Genomic DNA, 23,179 nt, shown 5'->3' on the forward strand with positions numbered 1-23,179 from the left:
GAGGATCCCTCTCCAGGATGGACAGGTGCATAGATGTAATGTGTACAGAAGGAATCATTATACACAAATTAAAACACAGTAACAACACAATCAATGAATATGACAGTGTATGAATAGTTGGTAGTAGGCATATTCCACGATCCAGACCTCCACGATCCATCAGGCAGATGGAGGTAGAGGAGTGGGCGGAGTCTCAACAGGGCCATGGCATAGTTGGTAGTAGGTGTGGTGGAAATAAGTGTTCCTTTACCTTGTGAGAAATCAGAAGTAGTTTAAGCATGGTTGACCCATAACACTTGATAGTAACAAGTTTACAAGTAATCAACCAAGCGCTAAATACAAACAAGTCATGAAAACGTTCAGCTGAATGGAGCAGAATCCCTGAGCCTTCTCTCAAGAACGTCAGAAATAACTGCTGCCTCCTCAGTGCAAGACTGCAACCTTTATAGATCTCTGAGACAATCCACAGAAAGAGAACTTCTAAACACATTTTTCCACCGACAGCTGGCATATTCCACGATCCAGACAGCTGGAGAGTCATTGATTATCCAACTCAAATTAGAAAGATGTTATTTAGGGACTGAACAGTTTCACTCATTAATCCCTGATCTAATGTTTACAAATTTAAGTCAAATATTGACCTGCTGTTGGAAGACTTGGGCTGAAATTTGTTTTTCCGAAATTCTAAATTGACTCCCAACGTCGGCTTTTAATCCGACTAATATACATATGTTTTGCATACTGCTGTCAGGAATTATCTGCCAACTAGCACACTGGCATCATAATCAGAAATGTTTACTCCCAGGCACGTTAAAGATAGGAATTTTAATTGGTGAAAGGTGCATAACAATTAACATAGACATGGAAGAAAAATATTACAAATATAATAAAAACAATAAATCTGGTCCAATGTTGAATGTTGTAAATAACAAACCAATAACGGCATTTTAAAATGAGTATATACAGGACTGTCTCAGAAAATTAGAATATTGTGATAAAGTTCTTTATTTTCTGTAATGCAATTAAAAAAACAAAAATGTCATGCATTCTGGATTCATTACAAATCAACTGAAATATTGCAAGCCTTTTATTCTTTTAATATTGCTGATTATGGCTTACAGCTTAAGAAAACTCTAAAATCCTATCTCATAAAATTTAAATATTTCCTCAGACCAAGTAAAAAAAAAGATTTATAACAGCTGAGTGTTTGTCAAGGCTCAGGAAACCCTTGCAGGTGTTTCGAGTTAATTAGACAATTCAAGTGATTTGTTTAATACCCTACTAGTATACTTTTTCATGATATTCTAATATTTAGAGATAGGATATTTGAGTTTTCTTAAGCTGTAAGCCATAATCAGCAATATTAAAAGAATAAAAGGCTTGCAATATTTCTGTTGATTTGTAATGAATCCAGAATGCATGACATTTTTGTTTTTTTAATTGCATTACAGAAAATAAAGAACTTCATCACAATATTCTAATTTTCTGAGACAGTCCTGTATATAAAATAAAAGTGGCAAGTGTTTTTTTATAATAAGAAAAGATGTGCCAGGGTGTTTGAAATTTTAAATGTCGTAAATGATATTTTCTGATGGAAGCTGATGGCAATGAAGAGTCACGCTCGTCTGCATCTTCAGATGACTCCTCTTGCGCAGCTCCCTCTTTTTCTTCATGCTCCACCTCTCGTTCCATCCTGCCTTCTTCATACTCTGCTGGACCCTCATCTTCCTCGCCAGTTGGCTCCAGTTCTCTTGACAGCTGTTTGTGGCTGGAATTCCTCTGCCTTTGCTCTCCGGTTACGTGCAGTACTCTGGGCCTCTCAGGCTGAACAACGAAGACGGGGCTGTCCATATGTTTCCTCTCGGTTATCGCATGGATTTCCTCATCCCAATATGATCTGAGTTTTCCAGGTCCTCCTCTGTGCTTGAAGTTCCGCACTAGTACTCTACTTTGCTCCATGCCGAGATGTCCCATTTCCTCATGTAGCTCCCTGTAGATCAGTCGATGGAATGCTGCAGGTAACACTAGTTGAGCTCGAGCCACTGACTGTACAGGATACTGTTGCAAATTTCATGTCCCTGTTCGTGGTCGCCGAATATGTTGTATAATCTTCTGTCGGCCGAGGTGATGAAGAATGTTGTTGGTGAAAAGATCTCCGCGACCACTGTCTTGTTGCTGATATAATGCAGTTTTATTACAGAAAGAAAACAGGTCTAATTACGAGCGTGTACTGCTTACAGCCCGGGTGATTTCAGAAGGTCCAGGGAATCCACGAAACCCACGAACTCCACGAAACCCCCGAAATCCACACAAATGAATTTGTGTTACCTCTTTTAAGGAAGCAAGAATGGGCGTGATTCTGCTCTAGCCTTGGAGCAGAATCACGTCATTCCATCAGGGTCTCCTAATGTAAACCATCTGGTCCAACTCTAAACGAGGGTATTCTCTACCATGAACACCTTGTGGGCCTCTGAGCCCAGATCTATATTTATGGCTGTATCTTTAAGAGCTGTAATGCAAAATACACGACAATACCATCTTCATTGACGTCCTGGTTGTTTCTCTCTCTCACTAGAACAGAGATGTCATTGCGTCTGTCTCTTCCTCCCAGACGAGGCCACTGTCCTGTGATCATGACATATTCAACTGGATCATCCTCTTGTGTTTTCTTTAGGTTTTCAATGGACACTTCTGCCACTGGGGATGCTACTCGTTCTTTTTCCACGTCATTGCTCCAGTGATGACGACTGGACACATCCAGGGCTCATGCTCATGGACTTCCAGTTGCAGTGGCCATGTGACCGTTGTTATCACCTCAGGCTCCATTTTCTGTGTGCATGAGTGGATGTATTGCGGCATCCGCTACAAGCCGTCAGCGTCTCCATTGGCTTTTCCAGGCTAATATTCGATAGAGAACGGAAAGTCTGCTAATTCGGCAACCCACCTGTGAGTTGTGGCATTCAGTTTTGCTGTTATCAATACATAAATTAAGGGATTATTGCCTGTATAGATAACAGAAGAAGGTGCCTAGTACAAGTAATCCCTAAACTTTTCACAGATTGCCGACTCCATGCAAAAAAACTCTAGCTTTCAAGACCGGAGTAGGTAGTTAGTTCGTGGAGCGGTTAGTGTTCTTGACCCATAACCAATGGTAACCAACTTGCCTGTCTGCCTCTGATACAGTCCTGCACCAAGACCCTGCATAGAGGCCTCACAGTGTAACACAAATGGTTTCTCAAAGTCTAGGTAACCTATTTCCTTTCTGCTCTACAGCCTCTGGAAATGTGCCCTGTCTGACCACACTTACAGAGTTCACACTGATCACCTGTTCTCTGCATCCTCTCTTAGTATTCACTTTGACTTGGCGTCTGGACCCTTGGGGGTTACTTCGGCTTTTCTTTATGTTTGCCATTTCTTCTCTCAGTAATCTGGCGGTTTCATAACGTTCTGAGTCTCTTGAACTGGTGACAGCAGGTGTTTTGTGATTCTTCGGCGCAACAATTTCTGCAGACTGCTACTGAACCCGAACTCTGGCTTTGACTGCGCCCTGATGCTGTGGATGATCTGCATTTCTGTCTGTAGTTCATTCACTTTTGGTGATTTACTGCTACTGTTCCTCCTTTGCTTCGACTGTCTCTCTGATTCAACACTAGCTGCTTCATTCATGCTGTCGATGAGTATTTTGTCTGTCACACTGATCAACATAAGGCTTAAACTGAAACTTAATATGGTCGCTTAACAACCCAGTACTGAATTTAAGAATTTCTTTCAACTCAATGATGTCGGGATGAAAACCGTAACCCTTGTCCTGTTATGTTATAGTAGATTGTGCAACTCCTTTCATATGCCATATGTGTACACGTGTCTGAAGAACTAGGACCGGTTCAAAGGTTGGGTGACGGGACACCAATGATTACCGACATGTCGTGGGTTTATCTTAGTGGACACAAGCCAAACATGATCGATTATAGAGGCCCGGGGCAGCAGAGAGAGAGAGAGAGACGGCCATTTATCTCACAGCTCCAGAAGATCCAAAAGACATGCATGCAAGTCTCGTTGATTTGTATAGCACATTTCAACAACAAGGCCATTCAAAGTGCTTCACATAAAACCATCAAAACATAATGCAAACGAAAACAAGAATAAAAACCAATTCATTAAACATTAAAAAGTCAAAATGCAAGAAATATAATAAAAGTTGCAATGCAGTTAAAGAAATAAAATGCAGTCGTGAGATGCAGACATTTATTGATATCCTTGAATGTGGTTCCATTAAAGGCAACAGAAAACTGAAAAGTCTTCAATCTGGATTTAAAGGAGCTGAGGGTCTCAGCAGACCTGAAACTTTTATTTTTTATTTTTGCAAGAACTTGACTTGACCAAGCCCCCACCGCATGTTCTTTGAGGTCTTGTCTTCCTGTGGGGTCGGGGGATTCTTCCTTCCCCAGTATGAGAAGCAAATGTCCTCTTCTTCACCTCAAAGTTCCTGTTTGAGTACCCCCTGGTGCTCCCCTGCAAGACCCTTAGATCATGAATATTATTCATTGTCCCTTTGTGAAACTTTAGATGTAATTAACATATGGAGTTGAAAAAAAAGGACCTGAATGTCAAAACATTCTGCTACTCCAAATCAACGTCTCTTGCCACAACAGTACCTTTCAAATAGATAATTTCTGACATTTCAGCGTAGTATAAAGATAATGTTCTAAGCAATGACAAATTCACAAGTGTTTAGAATGTCTCTGACAATCAAACATTTCACTGTAGAAAGCATATTTGGCATATTTGAAGCGCTGTAGACATACTTTTCTCAAATAATTCCAAATCATGACTGATGCATATATGTTGAAGACAATTCTGTATAAACAGAAAAAAAATTGTACGATACCAATGAGGAGATATTGCATATTTAAAGTCCTACATTGGTCAAGATAAACTGATCCTAAATCTTTACTTCAAAAAGCTAATTTCTGAATATTAACAGTTCTTTAAAAATACATTTATACTTCAATTGTACTGCCTCATCATATATACACACACATGTATATACATACATATATATATATAAAGTTCTCTAAAAATACTTTTATCAAAAAGTTATTATTTCAATAAAAACTCAGCATGGACCATTTTGTTACAAATTTGTTTGGGTGGTGCGGCATGACCATTGTTCTTCCTCCAGGATCCTCTCAGGTCCTCAGAGTTCAGGGCGATAGCGCCAAACACTGCTGCAGGTCAGACCATAGTTCTCCTCTCGGACACACTCGGGCAGCTCAAACTGAGCCAGCTGAAGCAAGAGTCTTCGGATGCAGTGTTCTTCAAACTGGGCTCTTCCAGGGTCTCCGATCAGGACTTTGGTGCCGTGGGTGTGGATGCAGTGATCCAGCCAGCTGTGAAGGCTGGTGGCGAGGGCCTCGTCGTAGAACATGTCCCCCAGTAGGATCAGGTCAAAGCCTTTGGGTGGCGAGCCAATCATGTTGTGGGTCAGACAAACAGGAGGATCCAGGCCGTTAAGCTCACAGTTCATGTGAGTCGCAACAGCTGCAACTGTAAGACAAACCAGTCGATGCAATTCAAACGTTACAGTCTACTGCCCTGACTGAACGGACTCAGCGAGCATCTTCAGGATTTTATTTGCTTCAAGTCAAAACTGACGTTGGAGTTTAAAACACACAATTCTGTATTCTTGATATAGTTTTTTTCAAAACAATGTAGTCCTCAAAATGAAAACAACATTGGACATTGCATATGTTCCTCAATGAATTTGAATCATTGGTTGCGTTTCAAAATAATGAAAATAAGTCTCTTTTCAAACGATGCTATCTGTAATAGTTTAGCTCCATACCTTCCTTTTTGTATTAGTTGTTTTCATCTTATCTCACACTATCATGTCATTCCAGATCCTGCTTCCCATCTCGTCAGTCCAACTCCCTTCACCTGCCTCTGATCACTCCCTCGTTAGTCCCTCATTACCTTCACCTGGTCTTCATGCCCATCTCACCTGTTGCCCATTCCCTCATTAGTCCCTGTCTACTTAGGTTCCCTCACTTGCACTTGTCCTCTGCCAGATTGTCTTGTGTTTTTCCGACCAAGCCCTCGAGCGTTCCACAGTGTGTTTGATTATTCTGTCTGTTCCGTTCCTGACGACGCTCTCAGTAAAGGATCTTTATTTGCATTATCTGTCTCCTGAGTCGTGCATTTGGGTCCACCCTAATCCCACCTTGACACTATCAAACTAACTCGTTCTGATCAGTCTGTTGTGACTGTACAATCAGAAACAAGTCAAGGAACAACAAAGACAGTGTCAAATTATTAAGACTAAAAATGAATGTTCAACTTTCGTGGTATGTATTGATATATGCTGTTACTATGTTAAAAAGAAGTCTGACACCACTGTAAATCTATTTTTCATGAAAGTCAAAATGACGATTTCACTACAGTGAACGTCGTTGAATTAAAATGTTCCGCTTTGTACCTACACAAACATTTTTACCTCAAGCATCGGGTTGACCAGTCATCTCAAATGAGTTATTGTACATTTGAGTCTAGTGGACCTACAATAAGACACACAGCATTATGATTTTCTAACTAAGTTTTTCTTTTTAAAGATCGATGATGGTAAGAGGGGCCCGACAGCACATTTTTGCCACAGTGTACGATGACAGTGAAGTCAGGCCGTGTCTCTGCATGTAGTGGATGTCTGTATGCGTTGATAACATATATAAAAATATGCCTCCTACTAATTATTCATGCATTTCTGTCATATTGATTGAATGTGTTGTAACTCTGTAATGATTCCTTCTGTACACGTGGCATCTATTGCTTGTGTCCATCCTGGAGAGGGATCCTCTGTTGCTCAGCGTGAAATGTTGTTTTCTATGTTTTGATAGTTTTTCCTGATCCGACGTGAGGTCCTGGGACATCGATGTCTATGTGTACAGATTGTAAAGCCTTCTGAGGCACATTTGTAATTTGTGATATTGGGCTATACAAAATAAACTGAATAAAATTGAAATACATATAGATGCATACCAGTGTCAATGTCGTTGGCAACTACATGAGCAGCACCACATAGCGTTGCAGCGATGGCTGAGGCTCCACAGCCGCTCCCCAGATCCAGAACCTTCTTACCCCGACACACTGCAGGGTTATCCAGGAGATATCTGCACGAGATGACACTTAACACCTGTAACTCACACACGTTAAACAGCGACTGTGGGGCTAAGCTGTTACCGTGAGAGTGCTTGTCCTCCTGGCCAGTATATGGCCCAGTAAGGGTCTTCAAACGGCCACAGCTCGGGTTTCTCTCTCCAGAATCTGCAGGTCGGGGTGAACAGCCTCAGTTTGATCTCTGGGGTCAAACTTTGCTTTCCAACTACTTCCGTGTTCTCTGAAATAAATGTGCGGATGTGCTCAGGCTGGCAGCTGGTTGAGAAACATCGAGGTCCGTTTGTCTGTCCAAACTTTTTGATAAACACTTGAATATAACGACTTCGAGGCGTGAAAGCTCCCGACATGGTCAGACTGCCAGCTGCGCCGCGGTGACCGCGCAGCTGCCGGTGATACTTATGACGACCCGGGGGTCGGTGTCAGGAGAGATTAACGCCTCGATACGTTGGTATACTACAGGTGACAGATCGTACACGAGTTAAATCCCCCAGACTGCTCAGCTGAGGTTGTTTTCCACACGGATGATATATAACGCCGGACAGAAGAACACTCGCCCTCCTGAAACAAGACGCACGCAATCTTTGTTCCGCTTAAGAAAACAAAACACGGTTCCTCCACAGTGGGTGCGTCCCACGTCTCTTGATTGTATCCTCGTTTCCCTCATTTGCGTCTGTTCAATGCGAGAGAGGAAAAAAACTCGGCTATTTAATGTTTTAATGTGCCGCAGCGCGCAAACATGAGCCGCGCTGCCCTCACGGTGGAGGAATCAAGCGCTCCCCTGGAGTTCTGCTGTGAGGAGCCACTTATCATGGATGGATATGTCACTCTTGCCTGTCTTCAAAACTTGAGAGCCCTGGTGCTTTAATTTAAACTTCGTGCGTTTCGTGTTCATGAATGCATCGACATGTGTGTTTATGCAGCTCCTTGGAGCCCGACACACATTCCCTGTGGGACAATACAGTATATAGTGAATCTCATTGTGATGCATGATGATACATGCATCTGTTCACTGTCTCCACCCCCCCCCCCCCCCGCTATTCTTATCTCTGATGATGAACAGCACACACAACACGCTAGGATAGGCATACTGTAGCCATGTTTTAGATTTGTATTGAAAGGGATGAGAAGCAGAACAGCCCCTTCTTTATCTTATTTCACAATCTTCATCAGTGCACTGTTGACCAGTCAAACGACTGATTGTAGCCTATCTGATGTTGACGTTAACAACCTGATCTGGTTGTTACGATATTCACACACGCAAACAGAAGAAACCCCAAACTAGACACCAGATTGAATCTAGCGTGAGACCTGGACACACGAGGAAAGAAAAGCATCAAATGGAAATAAATAAAATAAACTACAAACAGCATATGCATTGTGCATTAAACTGAAGCATGGAACAGAGTTCACATAGTTGTCATGAGAGGTGATGGTGAACATTAATCATGAATTTAGGAGACTTATATAATGTGAAAATGACACTGTGTGTGTAGGTGTGTGTAGGTGTGTGTGTGTGTGTGTATGTGTGTGTGTGTGTCATACGCTACACACTGTTTGTCCAGTGGAGGGACTGGTGCCTGAGGCTGTTACAGCACCTCTTACGTTCTCATCTTGTGTAAAGGTATTGCTTTTTGAGGGAGGAGGAGGTGGAGACTTAATGTCTAGTTTTCTCCCTGACATTGGTGTAGCCCGGAGCTCAGCCCCGTGGCTCCAGCAGCACACTTACCGATCTGCCCAGGGATTGTTTTCATAGATAGCAGCTGTCTTTCAGGGCCGGTGGAGGTAGCAATTTTATGGGAGTTTCAACTTTGAGCCTCCGGTCTTTGAGTCAGTGGGGCAAGAGTAACAATGCGATCGCAGTCTGCAGATGAAGGATATCATAAAAACACTAAAACACTGACAGTTGTTTGTTATTAGCAAACTTAAAAAATACATATTAGTTTCAAATCAGGCATCTTTTTGTATCTCATCACATGTGATTTACTCGTTCCAGAGGCCTAACATCTAACAAGCAAAAAATGAATTTAAAGTTCTGTGCTGCTGAGGAAGATGATTCAGGCTACATGACCTCTGAAAAATACTAAATTGATTAACATTTTCAGAAAATATGCGTGACTATAACTTGCTATTTCTCATTTAGTCGTACAGAGTATAATGTGAATTTTAAAACAGTCTTAATACTTTATTATTTCACAGTATGGTGTTTGTTGAAACTATCAAGCAAAATAAGATGAAAGAAGAATAAAAACAGATCAAATGGAATAAAACAATTAGGAGAACTACCATGCATAAAAATGTGCCACGTGGAGTGATGTAGTATATGTTGTTGGAAGAGTCAAGCTGGGTGCAAATTCAATAATACAGACACACACACACACACACACACACAATACACACATGAAACACTCAACTGTTCAACCGTTTCGTCAGTTGAAACTAACTGAAGAAAGAAAACCCGGTTTATTTTTACAAAACTTACTTCCTGATCTTTATCATGATATTTCCCAACTCTAACGGTTTCATTATCAGATGCCTCCAGGCTCGGGGGCCAACCCCAGATGTTTCTAAAGGTAACGTATGAAGGCGTTACTCTCTGTATGAGTACTGTTGGACAACATGGAGGCTCGTTGAGGTTCCTTCCAAAGCTCACTGAGAAACGTGACCGAGGAACCTCCTCCCGCCTGAAGGCTATTAAACCACAAAGACAACTTTGATTCTTCTGAAGACTGTTTATAGCAGATGATTAATTTGAACCACAACTCTCCTCCCGATCAAACGTATATCTTCCATCACGCCTCCCAAACGGATCGATATTCACAGCGCGCACCCAAACAACACACGTTAGTCTTCTATTAGTCTTTCAATAATCGTACTTGCTAACATACTGTATATCCAGCATTCTTTATTAGGATTGTGGCTCGACTATTAGGAGATGCAATATCTTTGCAGAAGAGTACATTTCTTTAAAATATTCCTCTATCACGCACACAAAGGGCTGTCATATATTTCATGTGAATGTGATATTCTAAGAAGTATTTTACATTTTTATGTTGGTAAACTGATATATAAATTGTTATTGTGCAAACAATCAACACTTGCATTGTGCGACTCGTGATCGTGCCTTATCGTCCTCTTTGCTATCTGTGGTGGAAGTGGACTGAATAGAGGGAGACCTACACAGATAAATGTGTCTTTGTATAATTATTAAGCTTCTGTGCAAAAGGACCGAAATCAACAAGTGCACAATCAAGCGGCTGCCCAGTAGTCGGTCCCGAGTGCATCCTTACCAGCTTTTTATACACGCAAGGAAAAATAATCAAGACTTACAATCATGACAGGATTAGACATGTGTAATCATACAAACTTATTAAAGAACATGGGAGTTTTCAAAATGAAGGCACACTCTTGGCTTGGACAGCAGGGACAAGGTTAATGTGCAGACTCGGCTATATTTAAATCTCACATCAGCGTGGTATACAGATTAGGTTTAGTGGCAAACACATTTCGTATGCAAAATCAGAAGTTTTATTACGCCCCTCGGCAAAAAAGGGAATCGGACAACAGCGATTCAGTCGAAGCTCAGTGGAGCCAGACACGACGTCAGTGGTTCAGCCGAAGTTCAACAGAAAGGGGGAGGCTCACTCTTTCCCTCTGGCCAAAAGAACAATATAACACGGAGAGTGGCATTTAATACAAAGGTTAATGAGGATTTTTCCTCTACACTGTCAATTAATAGTACTTATATTGACACCATACCAGGACGTGTGTGTGTAATCTTCCGTCGGCTGAAGCAGGGTGTTCCAGTGCACAGTCACAGTACACGTTTTTCACATCAGTATTTTACTTTAAATGACGTCTCATTGAAATCTCTTTCGGCAGACACCTTTAATTGTTACTGTGATCTACAGATTTATTTTTATTTAATTTCTTTAAAGCTGACATCTTTCCTTTCAGACAAACTGGTACAACTGGCCTAAATTAATCTAAAAATCAAGCATTTAAACTTTTTCTATTACCAATCTGAACATGTGAGGCGAGGTTAATGCATATTATAATGATTTTCTTCCCTCTCGTGATTTTTTACAAAATTCACATACATTCCTCCTCAGTATTGCAATGAATACCGGGATGATTAGATGAACTTCCCTTTGCTCTGTCCCTCTCTTTTGATGATCTCTTTGTCAGAAGGTGAGTTAAAGTGCTACTCCTATTTGATGAACTACCCCTGGTGAAAGAAACGTTTCCCCACGGAAATAAATAACCTTGTATTAGTGTTATCAGTTAAGTGAAACACTCCTCACCTCCTCCTTCCTTCTTCTGTATCCTGTCCCACAGCTCAGATGTTTACATGAATACAGAGACAAAGTACTTCATACTTTGACCTCCCCGGTGGCTGGTGTTTCGTGACGCCGGCTCAATGATGTTTAACTTACTATAAGACCTTATTAACTTGACATCTGCTATCTGATTAATAGTAAACAATATCTCTTGAATAACGTATCTCTGGAGTGTGGGTGTAACTTGACTACCGAGGGCACAGCTGTAAGAAATGATTGTCTCACATGTTGCGGTTGGTTTGTCGTTATGCTGCTTGATGATGTTTCACTTATTAAACACGTATTACCTGTAAACTTGACAACTATCTGCTATCTGACTACGAGTGAGACACCACCGGATCTCACAGACGGGACCTCAGTAAACGACCACCCACAGAACACCAGAGAGACGGGATCGTTCTGGAGTCAACTGACTTTAAAGAACACGCACCGCACTTTATAGTCTGAATCTGCAATTTACATTTAAACTTATCGGCCCCCAGAGACCTTTAGCTTCTACCTCCCTTTGTACGTGTCTCCCAAAATCATCTCCAGGCATGAAACAGTTTTTTGGGGGTTGTACTCCCTCTCCACCATTCTAGGATTCATTCCTCTCAAATATTATTTCAACCTAAGACCAGCGGGGGTTTCAACATTGCCTGTCTAATGAGTGACTGAAGGGGAGAAATGTGGAAGGAAAATGTTTCACCAGTGTTAAATTATCTAATGTTAATAAATAAATATATATATATGTATATATACACATATGTGTGGTGGAATAAATGTTCCGATGCCTTGTGAGAAATCAAAGGTATTTTAAGCACGGTGGTCTTATCACACTTTATTATATAGTAACAAGTTCACAAATGATCAGAATGTGAGCCAGGTACAAACAAGTGGACAAGTGATTCAACTTAGACAAATAAGTCATCAGACAAATAAGTAATCACATCAAACAAGTCATGGAAAACACCCAGCTGAGTGGAGCAAAGTCTGAACCCTCCGAATGAGAAGTCTCCGACTTAATGCTGCCTTCTTCGTCGACTCGTCTCTTCTTATACACATCGCCGAGACGTGCACATTCCAGAGGAATCTGTTCCCCCTCGATAAGTAATAGGAGACCCCTGAAGGCTTGTTTATTCTGCCTAGTTCAAGCTCGGAAAAGTCATTACCTCAAGACCTCTTGGTTGTGACCTTTTCCCATGACCCCTATGAATGATTTAGCTTTCTCCCTCATAGACCTTTGGGAGAGATAATTGTTAACACATTTTCTACTCCAACAATATGTATATACATATGTATATATATGTGTATATATTTATACATGTGTTTATATTTATACATGTGTATATATTTATACATGTTTATATACAGGACAAGTTCTTTATTTTCAAATGTCATGCATTCTGGATTCATTACAAATCAACTGAAATATTGCAAGCCTTTTATTCTTTTAATATTGCTGATTATGGCTTACAGCTTAAGAAAACTCAAATATCCTATCTCTAAATATTAGAATATCATGAAAAAGTATACTAGTAGGGTATTAAACAAATCACTTGAATTGTCTAATTAACTCGAAACACCTGCAAGGGTTTCCTGAGCCTTGACAAACACTCAGCTGTTATAAATCTTTTTTTTAACTTGGTCTGAGGAAATATTAAAATTTTATGAGATAGGATTTTAGAGTTTTCTAATCAGCAATATTAAAAGAATAAAAAAATAAAGAACTATTCTAATTTTCTGAGACAGTCCTGTATATATATATATGCTGGTTAAACTTTTGTAACAAGTTGTATGCCTCATCTTTATTCTGATTATAATTATTATGTAAATGCAAAGAGAGGACTGGGAAGCAAACATGACTGGTATTTCACTCCAGTACCACAATAAAACATCACGTAGACCCAAACTAAAAGGGGCCTGGCTTCGAAGCGTCTTAGTCAGCAATATAAAGTTGGTTGAGGAACCAGGAAGTGTTGGAGAAAATCATATAACTTAGTTTGAACTCCTTAGAGTTAGCCAGCAGAAACAGTTTTGTAACTTGTTGAGATACTCGGTTGTTTCCTGTAAATGGGGATTTGGTCAACAGTAGAAGGAAACTGCATCATAAACTTTAATGACTAGCGGGTTCTGAACAATGTCATCTTGACCCAACAGGAGTAAATCGTGTGCCAGGTTCTTTTGATAAGCCCCAAAAAGAACATAACATCTTTGGGAAGACGGAAGGGCTCTGGTTACTGACTCCAACCACTGGTTTGATTGCTGGGAGGGCTGAATGGACACTACTCATATATGCTGAATATTCTAGAAACATTGGATTGGTTGAACTTGTTGAATCTTGCTAGTCCTTCATGGGAAGTTTATGATGCAGTCATTCTTCCTTCTATTATTGTCAGTCCCAATTTCTAGGAAATATCTGTTACACAACCAGTGGTTTCCATCATAACAACTTACAGAAATAGTTTCAGTTCAAACTAAGTTTTATGATGTTTTTCTCCAACACTTGTAATCTGTGAAGATAATCCAATCTCTCGTGTGATCTGTGAGTCGCAAATAAACCCCTGTGGAGTGAAGACAATCCAATCTCTCGTGTGATCTGTGAGTGTTTGTTTAAGGTCCTGTGGTGTCTGCTGAAGAAAATCATCATGAACACAGTTGGAACACCCTACATTTAGGTTGAGAAGAAAACGTTTTATGTAACTTGTTATGATGAAGATGTCTGGTTTTGTAACAGTTTGTTCCCAGAAATTAGGAAATTGGCAATTCATAGAAAGAAGAATGACTGCGCTGTGACTTCCCGTACATCTTCATCGTGTGTTCTGCCGAAGGGTTTTCTTGACCCAAATTAAGTGAATCAAAGAAATAAATCGGAAGGCTGGATTTATACTACAAATGTATGCTGAAAAGTTGCCTTGTGCTCATCAAAACACTTCCTGCTGGGTTGCAACTCCAAATCAACATCTCTTCTCGTCACTTTGCCACAACATGATCGTAAAATGATGATAGTGTAGCAGGTCTCACGCCGCTACCCGTGGGTTTCCCCCAAAAGCACCAAGGTTCCGTTTGCATTTTTTTTTAAATTGTGTCTCACACAACCCAGAGCAGACCGCAAAACTGCGCCTCTGTTCACTCTCACCTGAAAGCTTTTATGATGGCGGCCTCGGCTGCTGACTGATTGCCAATCACCAGCAGCCGAGGCCAAATTGGAGACAGCTGCCACAGATAGCAGACCACAGGTAGTAAAAATTCCAACACGAAAGACAACAAACCGCAGATAAAAGTGAGAAAAAAGTGAAGTTGTGTCGTAGCAGCTTTTTCGTGATTTGAGTTGCTGTAGTACAAAGAAAATCTTCAACAGTGCACAAGCCTATGTAGTATATTTTCATATATTCAAAAATATGCAAATCAGGGGTTGAGGTTCAATAACCTATAAGACTGTGCCTTGGGATATTATGCCACCAGGGTGCAGGTTAAGAACATGGGGAGGGGCGAGAAGATAATTTCTGGAACATTACGTGTTTTCACCTGTCTTTAATTGGGGCCCAAAGGCCACTCAGGCTTCAACCGGGGGGTTCAACGAGTCTGGGGTCAGCCATGGTTGATCATTCCCAGGATTAGGTAATTATGCCTGCATGTGATTGGTCCACGAAGGCCGGGAATAATAAACTCCTCCTCCTTTGTTTTGTATAAAGTGTATTTTAAAATATATGTTGATTAGACTTCTCTCAATCCGGCCTCCTGAGAGTCTCCAAGCGTTCCTGGGCGTTTGTTCTTGACCTGTACATTTTAAAGAATAAACCCGATATTCTTGCTAAGTGCTGTTGCCACTCGAGATAATTGTTTCATCATCAACTTCTTCAAACCACCACTATCGGCGGGATGAGAAGCGACACTCATAGCTTATAAACATTGGAGTTACATTTGTCCCTTTTCCGTCTTCTGTGCGTTGGCCAGGTGCTCATATGTGTGTGTGTATGACCGTTGATAGTAGATGAGCAAAGGCTTTCCCTGTTTGGCAGCCCGGTGGTGAGTGTTGGCTGAACGCCCAGACATTGAGTGATGCAGCCTGTAGCTGATGAGGAGAAAAATACATCATGCGTTGAGACATTAATTCTAGTATTTTCCTAAATGACCTGAAGTGAAGAATCTCAATATCCTATATTATCATACAATACTATTTAAAGTTAATGAAAGCGATCTAATTATTTCACAATACAAACAGCACAAGTGTAACCTGTATAAATATAGCAGCAGCATACTCATTTACACCAGAATTAATGAGAAACAACCTGGCCTCTTTACTTGGAATGTTGTAAATTGGAGAAGTAAATAAATAAAACAAAATAAAATATAGGGGGGAGAAATGAGTGTGACACCAGGGGCTGGTTTTTCAAAAATTTTAATCTGCATCAAACTGATCTAGATTTGGAAATATCTTTTTCTGCTATCCAGGATCACGTAATCCATTTTATTATTATGATGGTTTTTCAAAGCAATGTGGGATTGGATTACTCTTCTCCGGATTGAAACTGTTCAGGATTACCAAATCTGGATTAGCTATGGTCTAAATGGGATCTCAATGTAGCTATGTAAAGAACAACAGGTATAATAGTGTGGGGTCACTCCAATGTGCTTTATTTGAAAAGAGAATAGGACTGAACGGAACAGCAAACAAACAATATAAACATCCCCCTCCATTGTCCATTTCTTGGAAACAGGCAGTTCACTCATCTGAGACATACAACAAATAAATAAATACATACTTTACTCACAAATATATTATGGATATATCCGGCATTCTGTCAGAATGAGGGCTCAACTGGACGACCAATAAGAGATGCAATTGTGAGACGATATTTTTTTAAAGTCTATGACTGATGATTGTGTCAGTGTGATTAATGTTTAATGAACAAAGACAGTTTGGGGGATTAATTTATGGGGCCGAAATATTTATAATTTATAATTTGCTGTTGTGAAAGGTTGCTAGCCTACATAGCCTACCTACTTTATGTAATTCCTGTTTCAAGTGAAATTGATGAATAAATATAAATACTGTAAAATGTATGATATAAATATTGTATTATTTAACTAACCAATTGTAGTTTCCAAGTTTTATTACTGATATCTGTGGTGGAATAAATGTTCCGATGCCTTGTGAGAAATCAAAAGTATTTTAAGCACGGTGGTCTTATCACACTTTATTATATTGTAACAAGTTCACAAATGATCAGAATGTGAGCCAGGTACAAACAAGTGGACAAGTGAGTCAACTAGACAAATTAGTCATCAGACAAATAAGTAATCACACAATCACACAATCAGCTGAGCGGAGCAAAATCTGAACCCTCCGAATGAGAAGTCTCAGACTTAATGCTGCCTTCTTGGTTGATTCTCCTCCTCTTTAATACACCTCGCCGAGATGTACACATTCCAGAGTCCGTCTGTTTCCCCTCAAGTCATCGGTTTGTGACCTTTTCGGTTGGTCCCACCCAGGTCATCGGTTTGTGACCTTTTCGGTTGGTCCCACCCAGGCGGTTTAGATTACCCCCCATAGACATTTGGGAGAGACAACTGTTAACACATTTTCTCCTGCAACAATATCCATCATGAATCCACCCTCCTCCTGGAATCAGTTTAATCCTGATTATTGGGATCAAAAATATCCCAATCCTAACAAAAAGTTTTGAAAAACCCAAACTCAAGGTTTGATCCGGATCAACAACAAGATTGGATTACGTGATCCAATCCAATTTCTGAATCCTTTTTTCCTTTTGAAAAAAACATTTTCAAGATTTGATCCAATTCGATAGCCGTAATCCGATCAGATTACTTTTGAAAAACCGGCCCCTGTAGCTATTGTGGGGATCAAGAACCCAGAATATGCAACAGATGTCCACAGTGTTTCTTTAACGCCCTGTTCCATTTGTCCTGTTTCTCCTCCGTGTCTCTTCTGTCTTGATTGATTAATTCCCTTCACCTGCCCTCTGCCACTCCTCTGTCTCCTTGATTGGTTAATTCCCCCCACCTGCCCTCAGCCACTCCTGTCTCCCTGATTGCATCATGCCGTACACCTGTGTTTTCCTATATATTGTGCCAGTCTTTCCTTTGTTTTTTGTCTTTATCTCAGTCTCGTAGTGTCTCTGTTTCGATGTCTCACTTTCGGTCTTTGTTCGCATGGTGATTCCTAGTTTTTTTGTAGTTTTTTTGTAGTTTCTTTCAAGCCAGAGTTTTTATGTTTTACCTTAATCCGAAGTCAAGTGTTTTTTGTTTCACTCAAACCTGGAGTCCAGCCTGTCTCTCTGCACCTGAGCCTCACCCCGTGACAAACCTGTGATGCTTTCAGGTAAATGAGCAAAACTCACAAAAGGACTAGATCCATGCTGGCCGAAAGACTGCACATTTGATTTGAGTTTGTGTGAGGATATGGAAGTAACAATCAAGGATTACAAACCAAAGGAAGAAAGAAACATCTGTAGAAAAGAGAATTAGAAACAAAACGATTACATAGTTGAAGGTCATCGCTAAAGGAAAAATGTAAGCGATGGGTTAGCTGAACTAAAAGCAAGAGCTGCAGGATTATTTGAGAACTGCAGGAATTTGTCTCGAAAGGAGACCTCGGGAAAAGAGGGAGGAGAGTCTTACTAGCTGAGTGTGGGGCAGCAAGGAAGGAAGAGAGGGAGGGAGGGAGAGGCCACAATGAGATGTGTGGGAAATAGGGTGGGGTTTGATTGGTGGAAAGTCTCATAGGAGGGCTGAATCTACACTATAAATACAATTGAAATATTTGCTGAACATTCTAATATATTGGACTTGTTGAATGTTGCCTTGTGCTCATTAAATCCCTGCAACACTGCACATCAACGTCTCTTCTCGTCATTTTTGCCACAACATGTCTCACTAGTAGTCACAGAGCAGATAGATAATCAAGTGTATATGTAAAGAAGTCAATCATCAACAAGCCAGCGTGAAGTCGAATCGGCCACAAGTTTGCTTGCCCCATCTCCCCAGTCTAACTCCCAGATGGATCTATTGTAGGTCGTATGTTCTAGCCCTTTGTAAGTCCAATGCCCTGATTATCTCTATCCTCATCATTCGTACAAGCACAACCGATGTGGCCCATCATTCCCTTCGTTTCCTCTCCTGCTGACGCCTCAAAGCGAGGCCTTGTCTGCTGCGGCCTTGCACGCGTAGTGATTATGACACTGAAGACTCGAGTCACTCACAGAATGCAAAAAGCTCTTACGACCTTCTGGTCCGTATACTTCACCCACAGTAGAGAAACACTCACGGATAAGATTACTCACACCTTGTGACTAATGCATGAGTTGTCGTCATTTTTCTTACTTCTGTATTATCTAAGGGGATTGTTATAAACACGTCCCTGGTTACCACCCGCACACTTGGATACACATAAGAGTAATGTTTACGGTGTACCTCCTACTGCTGTAACTAAAGGTGGCCGACTGTTTACTGCAGAATATGCTGTTTTCCTCAGGCTTTTTACACCTGATGATCAGAGCAAGGGAGAAACATGTGGCTACTGTGGTGGAATTAATGTTCCGTTACCTTGTGAGAAATCAAAAGTACTTTAACCCTCCTGTTACCTTTATATTTACTAACATATTTTACCCTTGAGGTCAATATGACCCCAGCTATTAAAATCTCCAGAAAATTATTATAATTAATATTGTTTTCCAAGTTTAAGTGTGAGGTACTTTATGTTTGTTTGTTGACTCCCGAAAGAACACCGACATTAAATATTGAATCGGGTCAAAATGACCCGAAGGCAACACAAGGGTTAAGCAGGTTGTCTTATAATACTTTATTATATAGTAACAAGTTCACAAGAAATCAACCATGAACTAATTACAAACAAGTCATGAAACGCGGAATGGAGCGGACTCCCTGACCCTCCAGTGTGAGGATGTCAGGAATGATGCTGCCCATTCAGTGCAAAACCGTCTCTTCTTACACATGTTAGAAACACCCAGAGTCAGATGGTGAAACAGATGTTTCACCATCTGACTCTGGGAAGTGGAGCTGTCAGAGTTTGAAGTCCCAGAGACTCCCCTCAGTCTGCGCCTCCCCTCCCCCTCCCCTCCTCTGCATAAGCGATCATGTTACACATTCGAACAATTTCCCCACGACGGTTACAAAATATGAGGGATCTTTCTTTATAGTTTTGTTCTACTAGCATCTTGATTGTATGTTTTATTTAATACAACATAGAATACTGGGGTTGTATATCTGCTAATTACTGTTTTGCATTAAGCTCCCCAATCGGGTCAGATACCTTTGGTTTAGGTGTCGGTAGATTTCTTCTGATTCCTCCTGAATAGCCTGAGGAAGCCACGTCATTGGTGGTATACTGTGGTATATTTTCCACTTCATAGTGTTTCAAGATGTCTAAACTATGTCGGTCCACATGTGTTACGCATATGGGCCCCTCAAAGGAATGTTCTATGTCCTATGGCTGAAGCATAGGGTTCAATTTCCACAGTATGCTGGGTCCAGGTCCAGAGATGGACGTCTCTGCGAAATTGGAAATGCTCTGTAAGCCATACGAGACTTGTGTTGCATGTTACTGGTAAAATGGATAACTGGTCGCATGTAGGGGACTCGGGGTTCTCTGTTGGGTTAGGGTTATTGTTACTTGTTAAATTTCCCTTGTTGAGGACAGTTAGGTAATCTGGTGCAGTACTGCTTCTCAGAATATTGCCAAGGACATTAGGGGCCCTGAAAGGATTCCCAGCAGCAAAAAATACATTTTGAGTAAATGTTTCATTTTACTTGAGAGCATCAGGAATCGTAAATTGTAAGGTGGATCAGAGCTGGTAGTGAATCTAGTTTGTATGGCCTGCTATGAGATCACAAGGTATGCATTCTTATTAAATACTGTATATAAAGGAGGTGCCCTTTTATTTATAACATCAAAGATGGAAAATGTGATGACGCATTTAGACCAAAACACAACATAAACTAGAACGGGCACTCAGTAGAGCGCACACCTTCGCATATCACAAGATTGGGCATTGAATTATGAACATTTTGGCATTAGTTGCATGCCAATTGGATACAAATTGACCGCGCTATGGTAAAAAGAAGATGTTGACCTTTTCATGACCTTGACCTTTGACCCGATCGATCCCAAAATCTAATCAAATGGTCCCAGGATAATAACCAATCATCCCACCAGATTTCATGCGATTCGGTTTAATAATTTGTTACTTATGCGAATAACACGCACGCACGCATACAAATACAGGCGATCAAAACATTACCTTCCGCATTTTCAATGCGAAGGTAATGACAAACATGTTTCACTTACTTATCTGATGAAGGAATTTAAATAACCAAAGTGGACCAACTAGTAAGTAGCGCCCCCTGTTGGTCAAGATGGCTATTTTTTATTTATGAAGAACTGTTTCCTTTTGTTTTATTCAAATACTCTAATTGTGTGAATATGCGTGTGTTGGCGTGTGTGTATGTGTGTGTGTGTGTGTGTGTGTATGTGCGTGCAAGTGAGTGGGAGACAAGTGTAACGAGGTCTTGATCTCAAAATGCGATAATCTAATTCTTATCCTAATCACTTGGCAAAGGTGTCAATCAGCTTGTATTCTACAGAGTTCAAGACAACAACAACAGTGTGATGTGTGCTAAGAACATTTCTTCTTGAATTTGACTGAACGTAGCCTCATGTATTTGTATCAATAATCCCAGAGATTATCCAGCACCAATTCAAAGTATACATACACTCATGAGTTGTGGAACTCACTGCAAAGACAGAAGTCCATCTGATGGGCAGAGTTTGCATGAAGGGCTGCAGACAGGAACACAGTGGACAAGGAATCAGTACAGCAGTGTTTTTGGAGGGGGAGTGAATGACTGTCGATGTCGTAACCAAAACAAGAAGCCTGTTGTCATGTAACAGTATCCTAAAGTGTAGCAGAGATGTTGCACAACTTTCTCTGCTGCAACTGAAGCCCTCAGTAAACTAGTCAGCACTGAGGCCTGGGTGTGTGTACACAGGTGGTGAGGCTGAGACTAGGGACAGATGTGTGTCCGTGCATTGTCTCTCGGACAGATAAAGATGTATGCAGGTCAACGTGACCGGAGGAGCAAATGGGAGGAAAACAGAAAGCAGACGTTAGAAACGCAGAGGTTCATCACGGATCACGGCCAGCCCAGAGGTGTGAAGAGGTGTGTGTATACATGTTAAGTTAGTTGATCTCGGGACAACGTGGTGTGGTTGTACTCTGTGTGATGCAAATAAACCTGCATGAAGTGAAGACATCTCAATCTGATTTGTGGTTTGTGAGTTCCTGCTTGTGAGATCCGGTGGTGTCTCACGGTCAGATTGCAGAAGCTATTAAGTTAACAGGAAGATATTATTCACGGGCGGACCCCGGCCAAATTGAGGAAGCTGATCATCAAAAATCCACGACAGATGTCTAGCAAGAGTCCAGCTTAACTGACCCTCCAGACAGGTCAGAGGGAACACACATACTGCTTGTCCATGAAGAGGAAGTTTGTATCTGCACCATTAAGAACACAGAGACAATCATCTATCTGCACACAGAGAGAAAAAGGAACAATTTCACAATGTAAGTTTCCTTAACTCCCAGTGGACTATTGTTGAATGAATCAGCACATATGAATACATACGGGAACCTACTGGTGCTAAAGAGAACACCAGATACGTCATACTGTCAGTCTTCTGTTCGTACTGGTAAAGGCAAACATAGCCAGGCAGTTGGCAACAATGACACCTGCAGTACCTCTTTTTTTTGTATTTATGGTGACTTATTTCAATGTTGTAATGTGACTATCATTTCTTACAGCTGTGCCCTCGATACTCAAGTATCACCCCCACTCAAGAGATATATTGATCCTATGTTTTCTATTCCATTATCATATAAAATCTAGTGTACAGCTATGGAAGGCTTGTATTTGTGTCCAAGAACGAAAGACACATTAGTAAAGTACTTTAAGTATCAAAGGTAGAAGTACTTATTTATTACTATGAATGTCATCTATATTATATTAATAGCGCTGATGAATTAATGGGTAAGTTGCATGTTATTGTTGGTTTTCAAGGAGATGATTGTAACTCATGTTAATCTACTGTTGGGTATATCTGTACCATTGTGCCAAATCGTGTAATCTTTTTTTCTAAAAAGACCTTTAAGGTTAAATAAACATGTTAAATGTCAGTGGAAGAATTAACCTTTGCCCTCTGAGTAATTATCGAGCAAACGATGATATTTGCCAGATGTAATCAAAGATCCTGAGAAACACAATATTAACCAGATAGATACCAGATTTTAACAAATTGTTATCCTTAATTGATTGATTGATCCTTACCATTCATGAACACTGTGTCTATGGTAGGTGGGTTCTGTGATGGTATAAGACCTGTACGTTGCAGATGGACGACAGCAGAAACTCCTGAATGACCTGTGAGGGAGAGTCAGGACCTTCTGTCTGAAATGAGGCTCATGCTGGATGACTTGGAAAACTCGTCAGAATATTTCTATATCTTAACCTGTAATAAAGTATTCAAAGTGTTATTGTTAGGTTACTCAAGTTCAGAATAACAACACGTAGCAGCTGAATTGTGTCTGAGAAAAGTCCCTGGGAAATGTTCTGATGTCTGCTCTCAATGAAGATACGCGGCTCATAACAGAACA

At 40.7% G+C, this 23,179-nt stretch overlaps 1 protein-coding gene across 1 annotated transcript; it reads right to left on the reverse strand.

Moving 5' to 3' along the window:
- Nucleotides 1-4,231: 4,231 nt before the first annotated feature.
- Nucleotides 4,232-7,861, reverse strand: etfbkmt (electron transfer flavoprotein subunit beta lysine methyltransferase). The gene is made up of 3 exons (XM_056416893.1): nt 7,234-7,861; nt 7,033-7,163; nt 4,232-5,547 (listed from the first exon to the last, which is right to left on the reverse strand). The coding sequence occupies exons 1-3, from the start codon at nt 7,515-7,517 to the stop codon at nt 5,198-5,200; spliced, it is 765 nt and encodes a 254-aa protein (XP_056272868.1). The 5' UTR covers nt 7,518-7,861; the 3' UTR covers nt 4,232-5,197.
- Between the last annotated feature and the right edge of the window lie 15,318 nt (nt 7,862-23,179).

The sequence above is a fragment of the Pseudoliparis swirei genome, chromosome 6, assembly GCF_029220125.1.
Source record: "Pseudoliparis swirei isolate HS2019 ecotype Mariana Trench chromosome 6, NWPU_hadal_v1, whole genome shotgun sequence".
Classification (NCBI taxonomy): Eukaryota; Metazoa; Chordata; class Actinopteri; order Perciformes; family Liparidae; genus Pseudoliparis; species Pseudoliparis swirei.

Bases quoted from the DNA above. Each gene is read 5' to 3' on its own strand.
- etfbkmt (XM_056416893.1), bottom strand. From the start codon at position 7,517: ATGTCGGGAGCTTTCACGCCTCGAAGTCGTTATATTCAAGTGTTTATC. The intron at 7,164-7,233 runs GTAACAGCTTAG...CATCTCGTGCAG, and splicing joins GGAGGACAAGCACTCTCACG to ATATCTCCTGGATAACCCTG. The intron at 5,548-7,032 runs GTATGCATCTAT...TTTGTCTTACAG, and splicing joins TGCCAACGACATTGACACTG to TTGCAGCTGTTGCGACTCAC.